This window comes from Chenopodium album, chromosome 17 (genome assembly GCF_948465745.1).
Source record: "Chenopodium album chromosome 17, dcCheAlbu1.1, whole genome shotgun sequence".
Classification (NCBI taxonomy): Eukaryota; Viridiplantae; Streptophyta; class Magnoliopsida; order Caryophyllales; family Amaranthaceae; genus Chenopodium; species Chenopodium album.
In genome coordinates, this window is record NC_137850.1 from 5,085,933 (window position 1) to 5,112,648 (window position 26,716).

Below are 26,716 nucleotides of genomic sequence, written 5' to 3' on the forward strand. Positions count from 1 at the left end.
GGTTTTCAACTTCAAAGTCCATCATCTTGTATTAAGACTCTTAAAGAGTGGCAGCTAATCATTAATTTGTAGGGGCCTAAATGCACATCTTCACCTATAATACTTTCATAAATTTTGTTTATCACAAAGGTATGAAAAATGAAATGCGATATTCATTGGATAACCCTTTGAAACAGTTCCTAAAATGGTATTAAATTGGAAATATATGTCAAAGTCACACGGTAATCAATGTAGTTAATGTTTATTTCAAGTTAATATATTTTCAGAGGGTTTGTTAGCTTTTGCCATGTTCATTTACTTGCTACTATGGACAATAATAATTATGAACATTAATTATTGACATTAATTCATATATGAACATTAATATAAAATGAAAGCAACAGGAAACAAGATCTAAAAAAAAGTTTTAACATGGGCTAGGTTGCTTACTATATGAAACCATAAAAATACATATAAATTAGAAATGGCATAATATCAATTGAGTATATATGTAATCAAGAAACACTTTTGTGAGACTTTTCAAGTGCATTTGCATATCCAACTAACAACTAACATCTCAAGAGAGTGCGGCTAACCAAATATAAATAGAGATACAAGATATACTTGATACTAGTACAACACATATTACAGACTACACGAAACCAAAACCTAAAAGATAAATAAATTCTCAACATATAGAGATAATTGCCGCCCAAACTTCTACTTTGAACTACCTACCAAGGAAAAAAAAAAAGGAATGGCAAAAGCACAAAAGTGGGAACTATATGAAGCTGCTCTAAAATTGGGGGCAACAGGTATTCATTCACCAACTAAACACTAAACTCTGGATGTCCCAAGCTTGCGTTCAAAAAGGCGTTTGAGCAAATAGACTTGGAGAACACTCGCCCCAATAAGTGCTGCTGATTCAAAGATTGCCTTATGGATTGCTCTTTTGCTCATTCCTTCGTTAACTGCATCAAAATCAGGCAAATTTCAAGTCATATTTGTCATGCTGTTAAAAATGCACACAAGAACTAAATTTTTAGACGATAAGGGAGAATTCCGCATTTCAATTTACAGCTCGTTCTACAACCAGCAAGAGATAATTTTAACTCTTTAAGTTTCACTCCTTGATGCATAAAACTGATTCTTGCCTATCCTTAACAAAGTTTACATTATTAGTAATTTTTCTAGTAAAAACATGCATTTTAGGATGTTATTTGGTCGTATAAATTCCAAGATAGGGAAGCATATTCTAGGCAAGCGCAAAACGGGATTACAACAAAAATATCCATTTTCAATTTTATTATGCATAAGCATAAAGAACAGCTCCTAGCTAAATTTTTCATGAACAATACATAATCACAATTCACAAGTTCATGGTATAGTTCACTTAATGTTGAATCAAAATTGGCACCGGACTAAAACAAGTCTGAAATATATCTAGTTCGCAGGGCCTAAAAAATCTAATACTGTCTCCCATGAATAATAATTGTATTCATAGAATAACATCTTCCTCATAATCTAGAGAAGCTTAAATCCTTATAATTGCATAATTTTGGCAAAGGTCTAATTTTGGAAATTTTGATCTAAACCAACTTTTAGTTACTATATAAGGTTCACTTTTGGAATACACAGGAAACAGAAATTTTTATAAAGAAAGCATGAATTGATATAAAAATTGTTCTCAAAGAACGTACTTATAGCTTGACGATCGGTCTCAGCCTCCAACCAGTGCTGTTCAAACTGTATGTTGTAGAGAGCCTCCTCCAATTTATTAATCTGTTCATACACTGGACTCAAATGCTCTGCAAATTGACACATTGGCCTCATAAGATTTTCCTTAAATGAAACAGTAGAAAAAATTTGTTCAAATAAGGCAATGTATTGAGTTATTACCATCTTTTGCATGATGATCAACATATCCATAGTGACCGGCAAGCACATCAAAATCTATTGTTTCATGATACGGGGACCCATTGGTAAAGCAAAAGTTGTAGACCCCTTTCTTGTGGGCGATAAACTCAAACTTCTCACTAGTTTTGTCACGAGTGTCATGGATTTGTTCGCCATCAGGTCCTTTCACCTGGCATCAAGTCAATATGCCAATAAAGAGTAAGAGAAAAGTTTGCTATATATTTCTAACAATAATATGTCCAAAGCATGAAGTTCAATTAAAAGATAATTTTGAATCACTATTAAATTGCACGTATAAAAATAAAAAATCTTACGGGGCTTTTTAACTAAAAAGCCTTGTAAGGAGGAGTTTGGATTGAAACTGCCATTTCGCTTTTGGTTGCAAATCAAAACCGTAGACCGTTTGTATAGAGCATCGAGTACAAGTTCCATGAGACCAAAGGCTTTGTTTGTGTTGGAGCGGGGGGCACAAGGCTCATATAGATGTAAATCATACAAGTGGGATAGCAAGTAGACACATTATGAACTATCACCCCCGCCACATGGGGTATGAGCTACTTTAAGTGCCATCACTCACAGTTATCCTTGATACCACTCCTCCTCCTCCAACCAAAACAAAATATATACCTAAGCTTTGGCATAAAGATGACTGCTTTCTCATCAGCCTACTCATATGACTCATTCACCGTTCTTTGAGGTCCCAAATGACACCAAATTTTCAAATGAACTGCTATAAAATTCATCATTAATGGAATTGCTTTCACCAAGAATGTGACCACTGGGATTTAAGACCTCATCTTCAATAAGGGCAAAGGAATCAAGTGTAACAGTATCATTGTCCACACTTAAGATACTTTACACATTTATTGTGTTTTCTTCGCAAAGTACTTGACTGTGGATGTGGTGGTCTGTCAAGGTGATTTGTTAAGAAAAAAGGACCACTACTGGTGCAGAGTCAGAAATTAGGCTTGAATGCCGCATTGCTCTATTTTATCATCAAGTTAGCAATTTATTATCATGTATTACGCTAGTGTGGATCATGGTTATAATGAGGTTTATAATCCAGCCTGAATTTCTTTCTATAAAAGAGAGAGAGACAAGGAAATCAAGTACAAATACTCTAACAAATATCTTTTCAATTATGGAATCCCTGGGGCTTTTTAGGTGATTGTATCAAAAGGTCATCCCCTAACATCATATATACTAAGAGAGGGGGGTCCAATCGATTCCAACCCATCTATGATTCTAGGAACTAAAAGAGGAATTATCCAAAATTAGCCCCTTTACCTCCCATAGTCCAACTTTTAAAGTTGCCACAAACCTACTCCAACAGAATTTAGCATCAAACTACTAACAGAAACTTAATCTGAAGTAGCTATATAGGAAGGTTTTTGTCCAAGTTCCCGTACTGCTCTCAGTTTCTTTACATGATTGACTTGGAAGTATAGTTAGTATCACATTAGATTTCCATTGAAAAAGACAGTCATATGAACTAGGCCAATTTAAATAATCAAGTGATATACATATCAAGACAAAAGGAAAAATTTAAAAAACTGTGAACTTATTAAATCTTTGATTTCTCATATGGAAAGAAATGTAGAAGATATATATAAAAGATAGGATCAAAAATCTTGAAAAGTCAACAATAGGTTTTGAAATCATTCATCAATTACTATTAAGCCATACATTACAGAGGAGAAAGCTACCAGCTCTGAAAGTTTCTTCAGCAACACATTGCTAAGTCATAATGACTTATACAAAAAAAATCACATCCTAGCATTATTAATGTTCCTAACATTTACTCGCTGGCAAACACAATAAGAGGCTGACCAACTCTAAATTGGATGGTTTATAAGTTCCTCAATCCTCAAAGCCAACCATAAACTTGTCCATCAGAGTAAAACCAACAAGAATTTCCTCCTACGCACTCCACCACACCACCTTGACTGCTATTTCCTATGTAGAGGGAATATGAAGCGTTGGGTTTGTCCATAGATGAGAATTTATATCGGGTCTCGCACTCTCGCCTCTCATCAAAAGAAACCATTGTTGTTCACTCTTCCTTAGGTTTTAATTGATACTAATGGCTAAAGTAGCAACTTTAGTTCAAACAAAATTCACATCAAAAAAAGAGGATAGCACATGGATTTACAATTACACCATCTCCCTTTTCACTATCTATACAATATCCTCTCTATTTTAATAACCAAGCAACACTACACGAAACAAGATTCAAACAATAACACAATTACCTAATCAAATCCGCCTTCGACGACAATGGTAGTTCACATACCTAATAAAAACTAATTCCAATTCAAACATAAATTTAATGAACTTCCCGTTCATACCATATAAATTTTGTGAGAGAGCTCTATATGAACAAATAAGCTTAAAATAGCTTTGCTTACACTAAGATTCTCAATTAGATGACCATACAAATTTAGGTCTTCTCCAGAAACATTAATCAACAGAATGCAGGTCACTAATCACTATATAGGCAGGATGCTCTGTTCCTACACTCTGGAAATCAGAAATCACGCAAACTAAAAACAGCAAAATAAACTACCCACCAGAAAAACTAGAAAAAATAATCAAAATAAACTGCTTGATAAACCTCCAAAAACTTATATTGGCATAAGATAGAAAAATCTGGAAAGGGAACCTAAGATAAAACGAGAGCTTTGAATACACCTTGGAGCAAGTCAACTTACGGCAATAGAAAGCAACAATTACTTCAAAGATCAGCCATTGGTAGTAATTCAATGATTCAGAAGGTGAACAAATAATCATTCAACATCAACCAACATCTGCTAAACAAAACAGTCTAAAGGGCTATGATTCCTAGTTCCTTCCAAGGGTACGGATGAAATCAAGACAAGAAATTGCATCAGACTCACTTCCAACTCTTTCACCATCCAACTGCAGCAATTCGATTAATAACGCTCATTATGACTCCGAAAATTTAGAGAATTGCAATAGAAGACAGCCAGAAGTTAAATAGTGGTAGACCGTAGTCCGTATATAGGCCTTTAGGGCATGCCAACAGACAATTTTATCCTTTTAAATTTTTTATTTCCAGCAATGATGAGCTAAAGTTTCATCATTAAAATAAAATAAATCAAGACTAAACAGTCAATTCTTAACAAAACTAAAACGATATCGGCAAGCTATGTCCTCAAAAAAAAAATCCTGCATCCATGTCCTCCGATTAAAAAGAAGACTGAAGCTCAGAACACCAACAATACTGATGTATACTAGCATCAAACAGATAGATGGCATCAAGTGCTTGGAAAAATTAAATAACAAATACCGAACTAGATCAAAAATAAACCTTCACAAACTGATCAATGAAAATAGACCAAAAGAGGAAGAGCCAAAGAGGAGACATTCCATGACTAAATCGGTCAAAGCCAAAGAAATAGGTCTGCAAAACTAGACATAATTTAGAATTAATCTAACTGCATTCAGAATAAGACATTGTTGTTTGCTCTACATAGAAAGCAGAGTTTCCTAGATCACTGGTTGCAGCATTTGGTTAAGATTCTTAGAATCAACTGTTTATAAGTCTCCAGTTCAATTATCATTGAATTCATCTTAGGAAAAATCCACGATCGATTTATATTACTTACTACTTTGCTAGGCTATCTTAGCACAAATCATTTTTGTTGGTTAGCTAGACTACATAATTTAATTAACCAGGCATGAACTCTTTGAGTTTCTACATATCAGCAGATCGATTATATCCCATATTCTACACCTTCCAAGCTCAATTGTTTTTTACCTAACATAAGTTAAGTAAATCACAATGCAATAACAAAAACACAAATTAAACCAAAACCCATCAACAAAATCAATTCTTGAGCATAAAATTCCATAAAATAAAAGGCAAATTCAACAAAACCTTAAAAAAAAAAAGTAAGGAGATAAAGAAGAAAATACCACAAGATCAACGCCACCTTCATTGTCACGATGCCAAGGAGTATCAGCTTTTATAACAACAAAGGAAAAATGAAGAGTATCACCTTCATATTCAACCTTATGAGAAAAGCATTCTTCTCTATCAATCACAAATCTTAACCCATTTACTCCTTTTAATATTCTTATACTCCATAACATTAATAATGTAATACCCATCAAATTTTTCTTCATACCCATCTTTTTCTTCTTATTCTGCATCATTGTAACATGAATATAATGAATAATTGAAAAAAAAAATATACAAAAATAAGTCAAAAGATAAGACATTTGAAGATTTTAGAATCTGGGTAATGCAGAATTGAGCAAATTACCTCTTAAATTAAACCAAAAAAGGTGCTTGAATTTGGAATAATTGGGATTTTTTTTGTTTAGTTTTATTGATCTGCAGGATTTTGATTGAAGTTAAAGTTTCTGGCTTTTTGAGGTTGGAAACTTAGAACATCCCAACCCCTCTCTTTTTTTTTTTTTTTTTTGGTTTTTAATTTTTTTGGTTTTCTAAATTATGAGAGGAAGAGGAAGAAAAGGGCATGTGAGGGGCGGTACTTTTGAAGGGTTTGAGTTATACGTATTTTTTGTGATGTGGCGAATTCTCATTGGTTTTTGTGAACAAATAAGGGACAGTATTAGTTAACTCAATGTTTTACTTCAAACTTCAAATGCTAATTGGAATTTTTATTTAACTAGCCCCCAGTAGGAACCCGAAGGAGAATTTGCCACATATAAATCCGGCAAAGTTCCATCCTACAAGCAATTGGTGATAGGTAGAATAGTCTTATTGTTTTTGTATGTTAGTCATTCTCTTCATTTTTTCAATGCGAGATTACTTTTTTTTTTTTTCGACGGGTCAATGTGAAATTACTAGTTTCAACTCAGTTGTTATTTTTTTTAGAGTTACAATACAAATTGAAGGTACTGATGTTTGGAGAAAGTTGCACAAAAGGGACTGAAGTTTGAGATGTTGCAGGCAGAGTACTCAACACAAAAGCAAACTACTACAACAGGTTACCAAAGCCAAAAAAAAAAAGAAAAAAAAGGGAAAATTAAATTTCTGACATTAAATCAGAAGGTACTAATGTTTGGTGATTTTCAATTATGTTGGCTGTATCAATCTACCCAACAAATTTTCCAAAAATAAAACTCCATTAAATCAACTCAAATACCTCCATTGAAGAAGAAACATTGCAAACACAATTCCTAGCAAAATGCTAATTTTACCCAATATATCATAATCACCATTGTCAATTTAAAAATTTCGATCACAAGAAATAAATTCCCAAAATAAATATCTAACACTACTACTCTTCAAAAACCCACAAATTCTACCACCTCCATGAAACCCATGCCCACATATCCGACCACCCTCACGAAACCCACAAATTCAACCACCCCCACGAAAGCCCTCAAAAATCCGACCACCTTTACGAACCTAGGCCACCACCCTCACGAAACCTAGGCTAACACCCTCGCGAAAACGCCCTCATAATTCAAACCAGCCTCACAACACCCAAGCCACGAAACGCACCTACGAAACCCCTCACAAATTCGACGGAAACCACTACGAAAACCCCACAAATCTGACAAAACCCGCCTTGAATTTTTAGATAAAGGTAATTTTTTAATTTGAATTTATGAATATGAGAAATGTGCTGATTGAATAAATTGATGAAATATTGATTTTTTTGATAATTTGATGAAATTGCGTTGAATATTGTTGATTTTGTTTTTTACTTCGTTTAGATGAAAGCTTAGGGTAATGGTGGTGCCAAAGTCAAAAGGAAATGGTGATTTTCTAGTTCCAATGCTACAGCTCAGTAGTTTTTTTTTTTCTCTCTCTCTCTCTCTCTAAAGATTAAAATGGGGTAACCGGTTTAAGCAAGTCAACATCGGAATCTTTACCTCCAGTCATGGGTTAAGTACCCTACCTCAAACTTTTGTAACTTCAGTAGTCCCTTTTGTGCAACTTTCTCCAAACACCAGTACCTCCAATTTGTATTAACTCTTGTTTTTTTAAATGTTTTCCTATAAATGTGAGCTACCTTTAATCTTGCAGTGTGGATATGTCACAAGTTTTATCGTTGGTCCCTCTTTGGATTTCTAATAGGCAATTACAATTCTATTGAGCTACTAGTTCCAAAAACAAATCTTGAAATCATTTTCATCTTGCATTCTTCAAATCATTGAATCCTCTCTTATTGAGTGTTGACAATAGATTAAGATCGTTAGCTCTAATACCATGACAAGTTTTAGTTAACAATGTAGTATTATAGCTTTAATATTATTGAAAAAATCATTGAATATTTATATTCAAGAATTCCTAGTTACTCTCAATTAAACATTCCTAACACCATACAATTTCTCCTATGATAACATTAAATGTCTGTACTCACTAAATCGTATACTGTATCTTAAGATAATTAAGCATAAACCTATCATGCTCTTAATATATTGATTATATCTGGGGATGTCATTGGGTCGAGTAGGAGACTCGCCTCATCCCCGTTGTAGGGATGAGGATAAAATCATATCCGACATGGATGATGGGGCAGCGTGAAGTTTAGATTGTACCCACCCCACTTCGTAAGCGTCCCAAACCCGCATGGACCGCATCCATGTATTTTAAAATAAAATCATACACTTTTTTATACTATCTCATAAAACAATAAAATGAAGTAAAATGAAGTAGTAAATATAATAATTTGTAATAGACTTATAAAAAAAATGTGTAACATTAACAATGATTTTTTCTTTTATTGTAACCTTTTTTTCTTTTATTGTAATCTATATTACTAGATGCGCCCGTGCTAATGCACGAGTTATAACTATTAACTAGTGTGCGGCCCGGGCGTTGCACCGGGTAACCACTTTGATTAAATTGTTTTTTTATGAAATATATTATCATCTTTTTTGACAAAATGAAATATATTATCATCAATTATGTATGTTATGCATAAATGTTAAAAATAATGTTACTAATTGATAAAGAGTATAGAAAGATAATTTTTAACACACTATTGTTTGTGAAATGTTGATTTTACTCTTTTTTTTTCTTTTCAAATTGCTTATCTCGTATTTCCTTTTTAATTGATGCATGTCATTTATAGTTATATTTATATGCATAGATGACACCAATTGTTATTGGCTAAGATGGTAAGAAAGTAGATCTTGTTTCCTTGAGGTCTGGTGTTCGAAACTCATCAAAAGCTTTTTAATAATAGTTGGAATGCTTTGTTAATTGGTAATGACGTGTCATTAAATGATGATGTGGCACAATGCTATGAGAGGGGAATGACGTGACACATAAACAATTTTAGGAACGCTTTTTGTACATTATTTTTTTTTTTTAGGTAATAAAATGTCAAATTTTAAATTATTGATAGGAATGTATGAAATTAAAACAGAAAAAAGTAGTGGAACTTATGGTGAAATTAAAAAATGAAAGTGCACATAATTTAGGGAAAAAAAATGTGCACTTATAATATGGATTTTTTGTAACATTGGTGTTTCTAAAAAGAAATTTATTAGATGATATAATTAAATAGGTAGTTTTTTGGGTAGTATGTAGTCTATGTACTATTAGGAAAAATATTAAAATAATAGTGGAAAAAAAACCAAATAATTATTGATTACTTACACAAACAAATTGAAATATAAATTAATAAATCAGAAAAATCAAATTTAAAACCATAAAAATGGAATCATAGTAATTATAAGTACTTAAATAAAATCGAAATTTTAGATAATCATGACTAAACAAAGATTTAGGGCCCGTTCTAATTGACCGAACTAAGCTGAAGTGAACTGAATATTTTATGAGAGAAGGAAATTAAGAACTGAACTGAAAATAATCTGAAGAGAACAGACCCTTAAAGCAAAGATGAGTGCTTACCAAATCGGGCTACATAAAACCCAATACAATAATGTATTCTATCCCAAAGTTGATTTTTTTTTTTGTTGTTTTTGTGGTTAACTACGGATATTGAATATTGTACAAGTGATCTAAGCTTTCATAATTTATGTGTAATTAAGGAGTAGTGTATGTGTGGGTATTGTAAAAGAAAGTGGAGTTGAATGATGATGACTTGTTGAGATAACTGCACCTAGTCTATTACATTTTTTTTTTTTTTGAAGTTGAAATTATAATTAGTTAGTTTTAGATAAGATTAATTTGGTTGGAGAGTAGATAGTAAATGAGTAGTTGGGTGTATTCTATGTATATTCTTTTTTTTTTTTTTTTTTTGAATTAAAGGAAAAGGAGGGAGTAGTTTTTTAGGTGAGAGTGAATGAGGAGGCTTGGTTGGGGTGTTGGAGGCTCCTTATTCACTTACTCTACAATTATATATTAGACTAGTATGCGCTCGTGCTGATGCACGGGTTATAACTATTAATGAGATTTAAAAAATAAAAATATAACATAAAAAAATAAATTTAATTAATATAACTAAAAAGAAAAGAAAAATATGATGTACATTTTTTTTTTTTTGAGTTAATAAAATGTCACATTTTAAATTATTGATAGGAATGTATGAAATTAAAAAAGATAAAAGTAGTGGAACTTATGGTGAAATTAAAAAATTAAAGGGCACATAATTTAGGGGAAAAAAATGTGCATTTATAATATGGATACATTGTAACATTGGTGTTTCTAAAAAGAAATTTATTGTGTTTCAAAAAAAAAAAAAATTTATTGGATAATATAATTAAATATGTAGTTTTTTGGGGTAACATGTGTTATTAGAAAAAATATTAAAATAATAGTTGAAAAAAAAACCAAATAATTATTGATTAATTACACAAACAAATTGAAATATAAATCAATAAATCATGAAATGATGAAACATACACACATCAAATTTAGAGTAGAAAAAACAACTATACTTTATCTGTAAACATGAAACTTGCATGATATATCATATATGTATATAATAAAGTATAATAAAGTTAAAATATATGTAAATTATATTGTTACCTCTACTTGGAAGGATAAGCAAATCCTATAAACTAAAAGCCAAAAACATACTACATAAAGATCCCAGAATCCTAGAAAAATTAAGCTAACAAAATATTAACAGAAATTCCCCAAAGCATTTTAAACCAATTTGGGACAACCAATTAATCAAAAATTTTAACAGCATAAATTCAACCAAATTACTTCGATTTACCATTCAGCAAAGGTTAATGACAAAATCCAAGAAATATCTAATAGAAAAACTTACCTTGACAATGATACTCTTTCTCCTATATATATATATATATATATATATATATATATATATATATATATATATATATATATATATATATATATATATATATATATATATATATATATATATATATATATATATATACACACACACACGCGCGTATTATTCCATGTATTCTATCCCAAAGTTGATTTTTTTTTTTTTTTTTTTTTTTTTTTTTTTTTTTTTTTTGTGGTTAAATACTAATATTGAATGCTATAGTAGTGATCTAAGCTTTCATAATTTATGTGTAGTTAAGGAATAGTGTATGTGAGGGTAGTGTAAATAAAAGTGGAGTTGAATGATGATGACTTGTTGAGATAACTGCATTTAGTCGATTACGTTTTTTTTTATTTTTTTTTATTTGTACGTTGAAATTATAATTAGTTAGTTTTAGATAAGATTAATTTGATTGGAGAGTAGTTAGTAGATGAGTAAGTTGGGTGTGTTCTATGTATATTCTTTTTTTCTTTCTTTCTTTCTTTCTTTTGAATTAAAGGAAAAGGAGGGAGTAGTTTTTTAGGTGGGAGTGAATGAGGAGGCTTGGTTGGGGTTTTGGAGGCTCCCCATTCACTTACTCTACAATTATATATTAGATGTAGGTGTGGATATCTGAGTGGGGTGGTGGAGTGCATGGGGATGTTTTGGAATTATACTCGCATATGTAGGGATAGGGATGAATTTTAGACCCGCCGTGGGGATGGAGATGGGGATGAGAATGTTAGGTGAGGATAGGGATGGGAAGGTCAACATCCGCCCCGCCCCATTAACACCCCTAATTATATCTCATGCTTCTAATATTGCCCACATATCAATACAACAAAATGACGTTCTTTCAAAGCTCCTCTTATCAAATATTAGCCTTTTGAAGTAAAATCAAACTCAAATCCATTAACAGTTCACTTTAACTATGATTAAGAATTTTAGAGCAAAGCCAAACTCAAATTCATTTTTATCCCTGTCTTAGAGCACAAGGAGAATTAACATTGTCTCATGACACAAGAAAGAGCCAATAAATCGTCATTATAATTTGGAAATTTTGTGAAAAACTATCTATTATAGTCCATAATTTGCGAGAAACTACCTATTAAAAAAAATGTTGTAATTGACTACCTAATTTTTGTAAAATGTTGTAATTTACTGCCTTAGGCCGGAATATGAAGTTATACCAAAATTCTCCGACGTTGACTTGGTTACGTGACCATCATGTGATACTTAATGATCCCTTTCTTTCCCAAATCAACGTGACAAGTCAACGCCGGACAATTTTGGTCAAACTTCATATTTCGGCCTAAGGTAGTAAATTACAACATTTTTCAAAAATTAGGTAGTGAATTACAACATTTTTTTTAATAGGTAGTTTCTCGCAAATTTTGGACTATAATAAGTAGTTTTTCACAAAATTTCCTTATATTTTTCATCTTCAAAGAAGATTAATCATCCTTAGTGTGACCACATATAACATACATATCCAACAAAATCCAATTGGTTATAGGTAAAGTAACGCACTAGTATTATATGTTAGTCAATCCTTAAAGTGAGACAACTAGTTCCAACTCACATGTGAATTGTTTTCCCAACACAATAATTTTTTATAACCCCATCACTTAATAATGCTTACTACTTTCCATACATATTTTTAGTTCACTCAGTTGACTTTAAAATGGGACAACCGTTAATATCCTAAATTATTAAGGAAATAGAGGGAGAGAGACCAAAGAAGAATGATTAACAAAAGACAATTAGATGGGTGTAGAGGTGTCAAAATCGAACTGACCTGAAAAAAATTATCCGTTTCGAACTGTAACCGATCCAATTTGATCCGAGAAAATCAAGACCCAAACCCGGTCTGTAACCGAATTGAACTCGACCCGAATCCAAACTTGATCCGATCTGAACTTAACCCGGCACTGATTTGACCAGACCTGAACTCAAATCGAACCGATTTGACCCGTCCCAAGCTCAACCCAATCCGAAATTGACCCGAAAAATAACCAATCTAATCCGATCTATTTTGACCTGAACTTATATCAACCCGACCCGATTTTAACTCGATTTGATTTGTACCCGATCCGAATTTAACTCGACCGCAATTAATTATCGACCTTTTTATTCCAGTTCTTATACTACTATATTTACTAATTATTAATAAGTTAACTTATTTTACTACAAAGAAGTAATCCGGAGCAACAAGTTTACTTCATGTAGATACCAGTTATATAAAATTACTTTCTAAGCTTTATATTCGTCTCATCTAAAAGATGATATTAAAGATTGTACAATTGAAGATTTATAATAACCTTTAAAAGATGACATTCTTATTTGTATATATCACCATATGTAACTATCATTTGTCAACATATCATTAGCTCATTATTTATCGTTTCACTTATATAGGTATGATAAGTTATCGATAATTATTCAATTTCAATTTGCCTCAAAGATAAACATTAAACACATTGTCAAAAAAAAATAAAAAAAATTACACATAACTTGATCAAATGAGAAAACTAAAACTTCATCTTCGTAATTAATAATCAAACGATAAAAATATATGATACGACTTGATATTAACCCAATAATAAGGTAAAAACTCAATAATAACTCTAGTTTAAAAATAACCTTATTTGGATATAAATTTGGTCAACTCGACCAAAATCCAGCCAAACACAAAAAGGAATTGAATCGAAATTGACTAATTAATGAATCAACGGATCAACCTTATCTTAATCAAACCAAACTTGACCGAATCGAAATTAACTGAACTGAAATCAACCTGACCCAAATTCATCCGACCTGAAATTAACCCGGTTAAACCCGTTTTGGACCCAATCCGAATTTATCCGGATAAAAAATGAACCAATCTGGAGTTGACTCAACCCATATACGACCCGAAATCGATAGACCATGACTGAATTTGATTTTGACCTGAATTTGACCCGTCCCGACCCGATCCGAGTTAAAAGAATAATTTTGACCCGAACAACTTCGATCCGAGTAGACCCGACCCAAACTCCATCCGATTATCCAAATTGACACCTCTAGATGGGTGTGCAAATAGTGTCAAAATGAAATGGTAAAAACGAGTTAGTACTAGATTAAGTCCCGTGCCACGCACGGGTTTAACAAAATTTTATAATAAATTATAATGTTAATTCAAAATCTACCAAAAAATAATCCTCATATTTTTAAATGAAATTGAAAAAGTTTGAATCTTAATTTATATTCGGAATTGAGCCTCAAATCCGGATTAGACCAAAGGTAGAACACCAAAAAACAAAGTGAAAGATGTTGAATAATATTTTATACAATAAAAATATGAAAAAATGTGAATATTCTTTTAGGAAGTGAATCACAATTATATAAGAAATGAATTTTTTTTTTAGGAAGTGAATAGAAAAACAAAAAAAAAAGTTTTAAAGGGAAAAAAAACAGCACCAAGAAGTGACACATGTCATTATTGGTTTCTGTTTTAGTATTATGTTATTGATAAAAAGGACATGTTCTCTTCAACTTAATTTCAGTTCAGTTCAGCTCCTAATTTCTTTCTCTCATAAACAGTTCATTTCAGTTCAGTTCAATTATAATCAGTTCAGTTTAGTTCAACTCAGTAAATCAGAATAGGCCCGAAGTGTAAAAAAAACAAAGAAAAAAAGTTTTGAAAGGAAAAAAACAGCATAAAAAAGTGACATGTGTCATTGTTAGTGTATGTTTTAGCATTATGTTATTGATTGATAGAAAGTGAATAAAAAAGAAAAAATATTTTAGAGGGAAATAAATCAACACCAAGAATGACACATGTCATTCTTAGTGGCTGTTTTTTTGAAATGTTAGATGGTAAACAAAAGTGTTTGTTCTTGTATATGTTGAAGAAAAATCTTTAAAATAGCAAGAGATGCATCAAAGATAACACTGATAAACGAAGGATATACATATACAACTACTACCATAATCACTCAGGCATTAAAGCGCCATATGCACATCTACAACTTCAGGTAAGACTGCTCAATTTAATGTACTGTGCTGCTCACGAAATTCACTAGAGGCTTGGGCTGTGTATGTCTACGTCTATAGTACTATCCAGAATACTGCTGGCCATGATAACATCAATTACAAACATTACTAAACAGTTTGGTTAAGTTAATATGAACAGTGTATCTACGTTTCCATCATAGATACTGGCATACTGCATTCAGTTTGTAAGATTCTACACAATACTCGTGTTAGGCATCCAGGATGCGTTGCTCCTCCAAGGCCAACCTTTTGGACAATTGCTGTTGATGGGTAGTGAAAGCTAGATATAAATCCCTTAGCTTCTCCGCCTTGCTGTATTCCTCACTTCCTGACTGAACAACTCTCAATCCATCACCAGCTGACTGCTGCCTTTCGTCCTGTAAGTCAGTAAATGGGTAAATGCTCGATGGAATAAATAGGTAAATGCTCGATGGAACAAATACATGTCATAGCAGTGATGATAAAGAAGGGCACGAGTGGTGGAACAAGACCAAAAACTTGAGATCAAAAGAGATTCTGACCTTGAGATCTGGTTCCAAACACCAAAAAGAAGGCCTCACTGATTCAGTCGCTGAAGTATCCGACACGATCCATGGCCTGAAGCAACAAATTGTCATTAGTTAGAAAAGTAAAGTGAATTCACTGAGCTGTAGCAAAAAAAAAAAAAAAAAAAAATAAAAAAATACAGCCACACTCTTTGCAAGTGCCATGGATTCCAAATTATCAGCAAACAAAACTACAAAGTGCTTATTAAAGACAAAAACCAAAACACAGAGCAAAGATCAAATTGTAGTTAAGTGAAGAAATAAATTATGAAGATTATTCCATTAAAATCATGGGCATTCTCGAAATCAAATGAGATAATTGTATCTACCTTCCCTTTGATGATGTGATCATCTGATCTGGTTTGACTAGAAAATTACACAACCTCTCGAGATCCTCAGCACGCTTAACAACAAGGGCTCCTCTGGTATATGGCTCTGCAGACAAACTCAATAAGACAAAGGCTTCAATTTCAAGACCAGTCTCTTCTAATACAAATTCCACAATTGTTGAACTAGATATGTCCTTCTCCAAGTTCTCAATCACAATAAAATAGCGTGCTTCTGTATCAACTACTTCAGTCTCTCCATTATCCCTCCCTCCCAAACCGATGCTATACACATCTGCCACCAATTTGTCCAAAGAGTAGAAATAATTATCATCATTTAGCCTTTCCTTAGCATGAACATTATCTCCTCCCCCTCCGAGATCTACATCTTCATTCTTTTCATGGCCAATATTTCCTGTTTTGCAGAGGCAGCACAATCAGAAAGGCAAAACTTCTCTTTGACAAAGAAATCGACACCACTAATCAAAGCATGAGTTCCAAACCTTTATCACATGGCCCTATACTTCCCAATTGTCTTTCGTCTTCCAAATTCTACAGAATATTAAGGGAAAATCCATCAAACTCATACCATCAGAATAGATCTGTTTCATTAAAGTTCTAGCACAGTGAATAATTCCAACAGCAAATGAACAACTTGCCTGAATAACATTCCAGCGTTGGCAATTTAAAGAGGTAGGACTTTCTTCCTTATATGTTATATCCTCATTGATCAAATTAGAACTAGGTGAAGTTATTCCTTGCTTCCACTTGGCTAACTCCAAAAAGCAAGCAACCCGTGGATCAAGCCGAGGAGGCTGGATTGGGCAAAGATCTTCAACTCTTGCTGTTGTCAGCGTCCCAGCTTTTGGACCATGCAGCCATGAAAGAATAACAGTGCATGAGCAATTCTCTGTTTCATCCACAATAGTATGCTCCTCACGCTTCACCTATTCCAGAATAAACACCAAGCAGATTTAAGAGACATTTTATCTTGATAAGACCAAGCACAAGTTGAATAGAAGCATTAAAAACTGTGAGTGGAGCAGCAGAATAGCACCTCTTCAACTCATATGAAGAAAGGCTTCCTACTTAAATTACCCTCTCTGCCTAACGAAGGCATCTAATTCTCCAGTTTAAGATGTTCTAAAATTTACTGTTATCTGGCCAATGTGTTGCTAGCCAACAACTTTAATAGACACGAAGTAACAAACTTGTGAGAACTGAGATGTTTAGCGTAAGAAAATGAAGTACACTGCATTATTGCCTCACTAGAAACAGAAAATCCTACAAAAAGCCTGTATATCTTTCATTGGTTAATAATCTTAATATTGTCCTTGATTCTTGATAATAATTTCCTCTTTAAATTCACTTTCCTTCTCTTGGGACAGCTTTTAAATTAATTGAACCTAACAAGTTAGGAAGTTTAAATTGATAGCATCACACAATGAAGATATGATGCATTACTTACTATCTTATTAGCGTAATCCCAAACAAAATGATGCTAGTTCTCGAATGAATAGCTAACAAGATAACAAAAGGCTACTATATCAAAATAAAATCCTAGCACATAAACTAGGTACAAAAGAATGAAATACCCTGTCCATAAAAAAAGTCGCATTTAAGTTTTGACCCCAATTACAATTATTATATCGTAGTTAAACTATAAATCTTACAAAATTTTATTTAAGGCAGATAAAGAAATGTTATTTATTCAGTTACACATATTCAATGCAGTTGAAAACAAATCTATGGTAAAATCTAGAGAAATCTAACTACCAAAGCTAGATATCATCCATTATTTGGTGTGAAGGGAATGTCTTTTTAATTTATTTCTCCTGGAATCTAACAATTAAACTCATTTTGTTTAAATCTGTAGCAACCAAGTAAAATAGAAGCACATTGTCCATACGACCATACTGATACTCCTTTTTAAGAATTGGGAAAAAAAATATATATATTATGGTCGGACAGAGTACATTTTATAACCCATTTGGTAAGTGCTAATATAGGTAGGTTTTACTCATGATTTTAAAAGTTCGAGAAAAAAATATCATGCTAAATTCCCGTCAAAAAAATAAAATAAAATAAAATATCATGCTAAATTGCCAAAATCTACATAAATGCTAGTTATTCATTCTTAATTTTCTTCTTAAATTTTCATTATCATCCATTACCACCCTATATGAGCTATTGATTGTTGGTGGAAATTTATGAATACTTCTAGAGTTCTAGGGGTGTTCTATCTCCAATCCTCCATGATTCTATGAACAAAAGCTTTGCTTGTAAAATTGTATACGAACACAAATTAATTATCGTTCTCATGATTTAAACTAACCAAACCAGCCATTAGTATAATAATCTCCTTGTCAAAACCACCTTCAACACCAAAGTAGAACAATATGATCTTTAAATACCATACATAGTTCCAACTCCTAAAGGTCACCAACATATATGGAAGCCATCGAAATCAAACACGACCTAACACGAACACCAACACCGTCGACAAAACCTCCCTACACAAGCAATTATATAACCTTGTTACTCATTCCAAGGTAAAAAATAGTCTAAACCACAAACAACCCACAATTTCAGGACAAACCAAACCCTTAATCAAAACAACCTCTTTAACTGCTATTATTATATGCACTTATACAGTAATTAACTTTATTAACAACATTATTATAAACACATAATAATCAAATAAGATAATGTCATATATATACTCCATAAAACACTAAACAGCAAAAAGTCTAAAACTTTGGACAAATTTAAGAGAGAGAGAAAAACCGCTTCAACAATGGCGTCATAAAAACGGCGATCATCACGGTAAATAACAGAATTCATCAAAGCACAAACCCTCATACCAACTTTGACCTTTACACAATCCGACGGTTCAAACTGCAAAGTCAACGGCCGGAATCGTCGCCGGAAGTCGGAAATTTCACCGGAGGAGGAGAATTCAGTGGTGTGGAATTCCAAGTCGTGATCGTCTGGAAATTCGATGAATTTGACGAGTAAAGTTTGGTTTTGAAGAAGGACTTGAATGTTGTACCAGGCGTCGTCTTCGAGGTTGCGGAATTCGATACCGGGGCCTATTGGAGGGGCTTCGCCGGCGCCGGTGGTAATGGGTTGTTTGGGTGATTTGCGTTTTTTGACGCCCATTTTTGGTTGTACAGTTGAGTGAGTGAGTGAGTGAGTGAGTGAGTGAGTGAGAGAGTGGAAGTAGAACTGTAGAGTGCTACTGTGGACTGTGGTATGACTGGTATCATGGAAGAATGGAAGATGAATGGGGTTTTGACTGGTTTTTGGTACGTGTCCACAATTCCAAATCACAACGTAGTGTACATTTTTTCATTTTTTATAGGATTAAGGTTCTACTTATCTGATTTTTAAATTTTAATTTATTAAATAGTAATCAGATTTATGAGTATTTTAAAGGTAATTTGATCAAAGAAATATTATCATAAATTCATAATTTATTTTCACCTAACTCATAAAACCTCTTTTTTTTTTTTTTTTTTTTTTTTTTGAGGAAACCTAACTCATAAAACTTAAAATGAGTGACAATAAGATTAATAAAAACATAATTGAGGCGAGATATAATAAAAAAAAAAGTACTCTGTTTTTTATTATATGCATCAAATATTTTAGAAAATAGAGAATATATCCCCACTGTCTACACTTTATATTAAAAAAAATTCTCCTTTTGGTGTCCACCCTATAATATTCCTAAAACTTTATGCAACACCTAATATTGTGATTATTACGATACGAAAGGAGTATAGGATAAGTAAAAAAAAAAAAAATTGTAAGTACTTATCCGGAAGAAGTGAAAAAAATGTCTATTGGAAATAAAATGGAAATACTACGTATATAAACGAGGTGCGCTATTTTAAAACACCAAAAAGGAATGTAAGCCTTATATATATATATATATGTATATGTATATATATGTATATGTATATATATGTATATGTATATATATATATATATGTATATGTATATATATATATATATATATATATATATATATATATATATATATATATATATATATATATATATATATATATATATATATATATATATATATATATATATATATATATATATATATATATATATTTCTAATCCAGAAGAGGATATTACATCCAAGTGAAAGGAAAAGAAAAAAATAGTTAAAGAAAACAAAACAAACACAAGAAAATAAAAAACAAAAACAGAACCAATCATAAGTTGGAACTATACGAGGCATTGACACCCCTCTAGCATCCTCTTGAAGTATCTTCCCAAGCCCATTCGGAACAAAATTAATGATATTCAATTGTGAGTCTTGAGAGACGCCGCAGTTGGCTAACCAATCCGCCGCTCGGTTTCCTTCTCTGTAGATATGAATCACTCGTACTTCCCATCTAGTGTCACAAAGTAGCTTCTGACAGTAGTTTATGTCATGTACGCATTCACCACTTCTGGGAGCCTTTTGCTGCAGTAATTTCACATAAGCTTGATTGTCAAGATGGACCTCGAGCTGTTTGATTTGCAGGTTTTGAACTAATTCAAGTTCCCTAGTAAGAGCCATCATTTCCGCTCGAAAAGCTGTACAATATCCAAAGCTTACAGAGAAGCCAGAGATAAATTTCCCCTCATGGTCTCTAATAATTGCTCCACCCCCTGCTGGGCCAGGGCATCCTTTAGCAGCCCTATCGCAATTTAGCACAAACCAGCCATGAGAGGGAGAATGCCAGGGCACATTGATTTCCACCTTCTGCTTATTAGCTTGCATCTTCCCATTGTCCTTACTTACGCTTCTTTTCATCTCATTGTATCTTACTCTCAAGAAAGCCCCAAGGTCCATAGGAATTTCATCCCTTCGATTGAAAATTCTACATTTTCTCCATCTCCAAATCCACCATGTTGCAATACAAAACATTGTATCCCAGCCATCAACATTGATGTCACTCGAATTTTCCAGATTATAACAAAGCCACTTTTTGAGAGGAAGGCTAAAAAAATTGCCATGGAAACGAGGATGCAAAATTTTGTTCCATGCTAGTTTAGCACTTGGATAGTCTCTCAGGATGTGGAGAGTGTTCTCATCACCATTCCCACAGATAAAGCAAGCTGGATCATCAGATAATTGCCTCCTGAACATGTTCAAATTTCCAAGGAGTCTATCATGACACGCAAGCCAAATGAATGCTCTTATTCACTGTTGAGCAGGGGAGTTCCAGATAAAGTCCCAACATTCTTCATTTAACACTCCGGTCTCATGCCTCATAATGCTCATAACCGATTTGATTGTGAATTTCCCTTTCTAATTGTCCTTCCAATATACTAAATCACTCACATTAGGGTCAGTCCGGACTTCATGATTATGGATGAATTTGAGTGCATCTTGCGGCAAGAAAGGGGCAAAAATATTCCATCTCCACCCTTGTCCCTCTTCCCACATCTCTTGAACCGTAGCTCCAGCAATTTCCATTGGCAATGGTTGAGTGACCACGTCACTTAGAGGTTTATCCATTGCCCACTTATAGAGTATGGTTTCCATTTCCAATTGCTACACGCACCCCATCACCAAGGACCTTAGCATTTTCTGTTATTCCGCTCCAAACATTCGAGCTTTCGGGTTTAGGCACAAACATATCTAGGTCACATCGACCTTTACAATATTTCGCTCGCAATACCCTTGCCTATAGGGAATTTGGTTCACTGAGCATCCTCCATCCAAGTTTGGTCAAGAAAGCCGAATTAGCTTGTTTGGCCGAATAGATTCCAACTCCCCCAAAGTTCTTTCGGCCTTTGTAAACACTCCCAAGAAACAAGATGAACCCTTCTTTTATCTTCTCTGCCACCCCACACAAACCACCTAGTTTTTTTGTCTATACTATCATAAAATGTACGTGGAATCTTTGTCGTTTTCATCGAGTAGTAAGACATGGTGGATAGAGTTGATTTTGTGAGAGTAATGTGCCCCGCTAGGGAGAGGTATTTCGACTTCCAGCCTGATAATCTTCGGTCTATCTTTTCACATAGATGCTCGAATGTTTCCTTTGTGACTCTACTTGTGAGGGTAGGCATACCCAAGTACATTCCCAAGTCCGAAGTGACCTCCATTCCTAAGCTTTCACCAATTTCTGCTTGCATTTCCGCCTCCACATTCTTAGAGAAATAAACTCTAGATTTTGGAAGACTCACTTTTTGTCCCGAGGCACTACAAAATCTATCAAGGTAGGACCGAATGAGAGTGGCTTGTTCTATACTTGCCTCCGCAAACAAAACAATATCGTCTGCAAAGAATAGGTTCGAGAGTGTTGGCCCATCTCTACTTGCATGAATTGGCTTCCAATTGCCAAGAATAATGGCTTCTTCAATGATTTGATAGAAGCGCTCCATACACATCACAAATAAATAGGGAGATAAAGGATCTCCCTGTCGAATTCCTCGACTCGGTTTGAAGCTCCTAGAAGGTTCCCCGTTCCATAGTACTTGTAGAGATGCCGTAGTAATGCAATCCATAATAACCTCAATCATGGTTATTAGATATTCATTTGAACTAAAGTGTCTCGAATGAAGGCCCAACGAAGCCTATCATAGGCTTTCTCGAAATCAATTTTGATCGCCATATAACATGTTGCTCCTTGTTTTTTCCTCATGGTGTGCAAAACTTCTTGCATTATGACAATATTATCAATTATTTGCCTTCCAAGAATGAAGCTTGCTTGAGTATTTGAAATAAGATGTGGGAGCACCGGCTTAATCCGGTTTATAAGGACCTTTGTAATTATCTTGTATGCAACATTACAACGGGCCGGAATTGAGAAGCTTGCTCAAGCCGATCTACTTTCGGAATCAATGCAATGAAAGTGTTTTTTAAATTCTCCGAAGAAGCCTAGCCTTTCAAGATTGAGAGGATTGTATCATACACGTTCTTAGCCACCAACTCCCAGTTTTTTTTGGTAAAAAACAACCTGGAAACCGTCAGGTCCAGGTGCCTTGAGGGCAGCCATCTCTTTGATCACTTCATTCACTTCCAGTTTTGAGTAATACTTGGTAAGCATGCTCCAGTCAGTGTTCGAAAGTTCAGGGAATATATCTTGAGGGATATCCCACTGACCTTGATCACCTTCTTCGGTAAACAATTTTGAAAAATAATCCACAATAAGCTCTTGCACTTCGCATTTGTCTTGAATCCACATTCCTTCATTATTTTTCAAGGCCACAATTTTGTTCTTCCACCTTCGAACAACAATGCTTAGATGGAAAAACGTCGTATTTCTATCTCCATCTTGAAGCCATGTTACTCGATATTTATGGTACCAAAGAGTCTTTTCTCTATCAAAGATTTCGTCAAGTTCCTTTCGGAGCTTGGCTTCAAGCTTTAACAGTCCTCGATCCACCCGTTTCGAGAGTGCTTTTTGAATTCCACCAAGTCGAGCAAGAAGAGTTCTTTTCTGCTTGAAGATATTGCCGAAAGTGTCTCTATTCCAATTCTGTAAATCGGAAGAGAGTTTAGCAAGGGCTAGTACCAAAGGGCTATTTTTATTTCAATTTTGCCCCACAAAGTCACTGAAGTTTTTGTGTTGCATCCAGGCAGCTTGAAATCGGAAGGGTCTGTGTATGGCTTCGAGAGGTACAAATCCATTAGGAGATATGAAAATTGGACAATGATCTGAAGTAGCTGCTGTTAAGTGTTTCATGGAGGCTTGTTCGAATCTCATTTCCCATTGATCATTGCAGAGGGCTCTATCCAATCGCCCACTCTGTCTAGTCTCGGAGGTTTTTCCCCTAGCTTACGTATGGGCAGCTCTAAAAAATTCAACTTCCACTAAATCCATATTTTCAATCCATTCATTGAATATGGCTGAACTTCTATTAGTCTCATTACAAGAAGAATTCCTCTCCGAGGGAAATCTAGTTTCATTGAAATCCCCTGCCAAAAGCCATGGTTTTCCATGCGAATGCGCAAAACTTTCTAGCTCAGTCCATAATTCCTTTCTTTTCGGAGGATCCGGGCTTGCATAGATTGCCGAGAAATACCATGGTATCACTCCTACTCGAGAAATCTCCATAGTAATGTGTTGATTGTGCTGGCTGATTGGACTGACCGTGACCAAATCCGTCTTCCAGTACACCCAAATACCGCCACTAAACCCCACTGCATCAGTTCGAACATGGCCATCATAACCTAAGATCGAAGCAATCTTTTAAGCTTGTTCTCCTCCCATATGAGTTTCAACCAAAGCAAGAACATTTGGTTTATTTATTCGAACTACATCCTTAATAGACGAGATGAAATTTCTACTACCCGCACCTTGTACGTTCCACACCATACAAGTAATTGGTAGTGAGTCCGGGGCCGAATTCGAAATTGTGTCTTCCGTAGAAACTGGTATAGAGGGTAAAGAAGTCATATATGCTTCGCATAAGAGTCTAAGCAAGCGTTTAAACTCATTGGGAATCTTCATTGTTGCCACCAACTTGATGGGGGTCGTAGTTGGGGGTAACATCGAGTCTAGCTCCATCTCATTACATGAATCAGGGGGTTCATGATTACCATGAATGGTTCCACCATTGGGTGCCCCACACACAAAATTTTGTCCGTGGGGACTGTTAGAGTGATTGGGGAGGGAATTTGAGACATGAGTGAGGGATTGGTCTTGCTCGTACACTGATTGAGGTTGCACTTCACTAGCTTCCTGGTTGCTTGATGTTGCTTGGTGATGGGCTTGAGTGTTGGCTACTAAGCTAGCTTCGAGAGACAAAGGGGAGTTCTCTTTACCTTCACGTAGCACGGGCTTATTTTTGTTAATGATAATATTCTTATCATTAATTTCCTTAAGTGGGATATTATTGTTTTTGGAAGATAAATTCTTTGTTTTTTTCTTGATCCACTTTGGTAGGGATTTTTTTGGCTTTTGATTGGCTTTGAGAAGAAGAGATATTATTCACCTTAAAAATAGGAACAAAACCATCCTTAGGCAGAATATTATGAGAATTCTCATTTAAATTGATAGTCTCAAAAATATTTCCATCTTTATCACAAGCATCTTCTAGCATATCTTCTCCTCCCATATTCGTCTCCTGATTACCCTCACCAGCATCCTCAAATTGATCTTCCAGTAAGGAAAATCTCGATCCCTAGCCCTTATTGCCAATTGCACCCAAATTGACTTCATTTTTCTCCAAAAAATTCTCAGTATTTTTCTCCAGATTTTGCGCCCCTCCCGAACTGACTTTGACTCCAGTAACAGGAACTTTGTCAATTTCAGGATTTTTCTTTCGACCCGGTTTCTTTACCATCATCCATGACCCGAAATCTTTGGACTCTTCTGGTTTCGGGTTATGATGGTGCAAAGGATTTTCATGGACTGTCATGGCACTGGTATGAACTTCCCCTTGAATTGATGGACAATCAACTTCTGCGTGGCCAAGTTTACCACATTTGAAGCAAATCATACGAATTCCTTCATATTGAACTCTCCAAATTCTTCCTTTTAGCCAAAATTTGGATAATAATGACTTCAAAAGGTCTATTTCCACACTAATCCTAGTGAACTGACCATGTTCTGCTTGAGCATTAGTTTTATCTACTCTTAACACTTTGCTTATTTTTGATCCAATCTTGTTAAGGAAGTTTATATCAAAGTATTCAACTGGCAAATTCGAAATACGAACCCAAGCGGTAACTTTAATCGGAGCTTCATCAGGGATAAAATTGGGCACCCATTTCCTTATAGTGAGATAATTATCATCCAAAAGCCATGGCCCCTGAGTCAGAACATAATTGTAATCCGCTTTGTTTGTGAACCTTGCAATGTAGTAATTGCAACCTATGTCTGTTAAAGCCAACTCACCTTTGATATTCCACTTCTTCTTAAGTCTTCTCATGAGTCTCATGTACCCTATCTTGCCACTGAAAAGTTTTATAATTAACGAGGTCTTCCATGGCTGCCTCAGTCTTGCCTTCTCCTCCTTTGACAAACTGATAACAGGGCATCTCTCATCATTTAGGATTTCCTCAGGGATTGTTTCATCATCTGATTCCTCCTCTTCTTCATCTTCAAGATCCACAAAGGCAGCAGGTTGTTGATCTCTAGATTTAGAGGCTTCTCCTTTAGTCATATCCCTGAATGAGATAGGACCCCTGTTTTGGTTATCCAAGGGTTGATTCTCCAGAACATCTTCACCATTCACTCCTTGCTTCTCCACTCCAGCATCCAGCATCTCTTCATCATTGTTATCAGATGAATTGAATATAAGATGATTAATTTTTCTTTTAGGTTTCTTATTCAATCGATCTAGTTGATCTCTTTCCTCAAGGGAGGAACCAGTAATTTTCGATTTCAAAGGGTTATCGAGGGGAGAGTTTTCCATCAAGAGAAAGGTTACTTACGTTTATCCTATACCAACTTTAATGGCAATAATGTAAGCCTTATATCATTAGATGGGGTGGGTATAGAGTATAAATACATATTCCTGGGCCTCACCCATCAGCTTAAGCTTTTGGCTGAGTTGGTCCACTAACATGATATCAGAGCCAACGTGACATAAAGATCACGGGTTCGAATCTCATCCACCCCCACTTTCAAGTGGAATATTAAGCGCTGGGTATGAAGAGGGTCCTACGAGTATAAAAACTAAGTCTAATTCAATACCAATCAACTAAATTTTGTCAAATCCTCTAACTTTGCCTTAATACACCTCCTTTGTT

At 34.3% G+C, this 26,716-nt stretch overlaps 3 protein-coding genes across 3 annotated transcripts; all 3 read right to left on the reverse strand.

Annotated features, from left to right (window-relative positions):
- Positions 1-433: 433 nt before the first annotated feature.
- On the reverse strand, positions 434-6,340 carry LOC145589421 (transmembrane emp24 domain-containing protein p24beta2-like). The gene is made up of 5 exons (XM_081645967.1): positions 6,186-6,340; positions 5,836-6,066; positions 1,879-2,065; positions 1,680-1,787; positions 434-950 (listed from the first exon to the last, which is right to left on the reverse strand). Exons 2-5 carry the CDS (start codon positions 6,049-6,051, stop codon positions 817-819), a joined length of 645 nt encoding a protein of 214 aa, XP_081502093.1. The 5' UTR covers positions 6,052-6,066; positions 6,186-6,340; the 3' UTR covers positions 434-816.
- Positions 6,341-15,147: 8,807 nt separating this feature from the next.
- Positions 15,148-19,326, reverse strand: LOC145588551 (uncharacterized). Its single transcript, XM_081645189.1, has 6 exons — positions 18,790-19,326; positions 16,662-16,949; positions 16,506-16,554; positions 16,006-16,417; positions 15,653-15,728; positions 15,148-15,508 (listed from the first exon to the last, which is right to left on the reverse strand). The coding sequence occupies exons 1-6, from the start codon at positions 19,162-19,164 to the stop codon at positions 15,341-15,343; spliced, it is 1,368 nt and encodes a 455-aa protein (XP_081501315.1). The 5' UTR covers positions 19,165-19,326; the 3' UTR covers positions 15,148-15,340.
- Positions 19,327-22,934: 3,608 nt separating this feature from the next.
- On the reverse strand, positions 22,935-24,074 carry LOC145588552 (uncharacterized). Its single transcript, XM_081645191.1, has 2 exons — positions 23,826-24,074; positions 22,935-23,495 (listed from the first exon to the last, which is right to left on the reverse strand). Exons 1-2 carry the CDS (start codon positions 24,072-24,074, stop codon positions 22,935-22,937), a joined length of 810 nt encoding a protein of 269 aa, XP_081501317.1.
- Between the last annotated feature and the right edge of the window lie 2,642 nt (positions 24,075-26,716).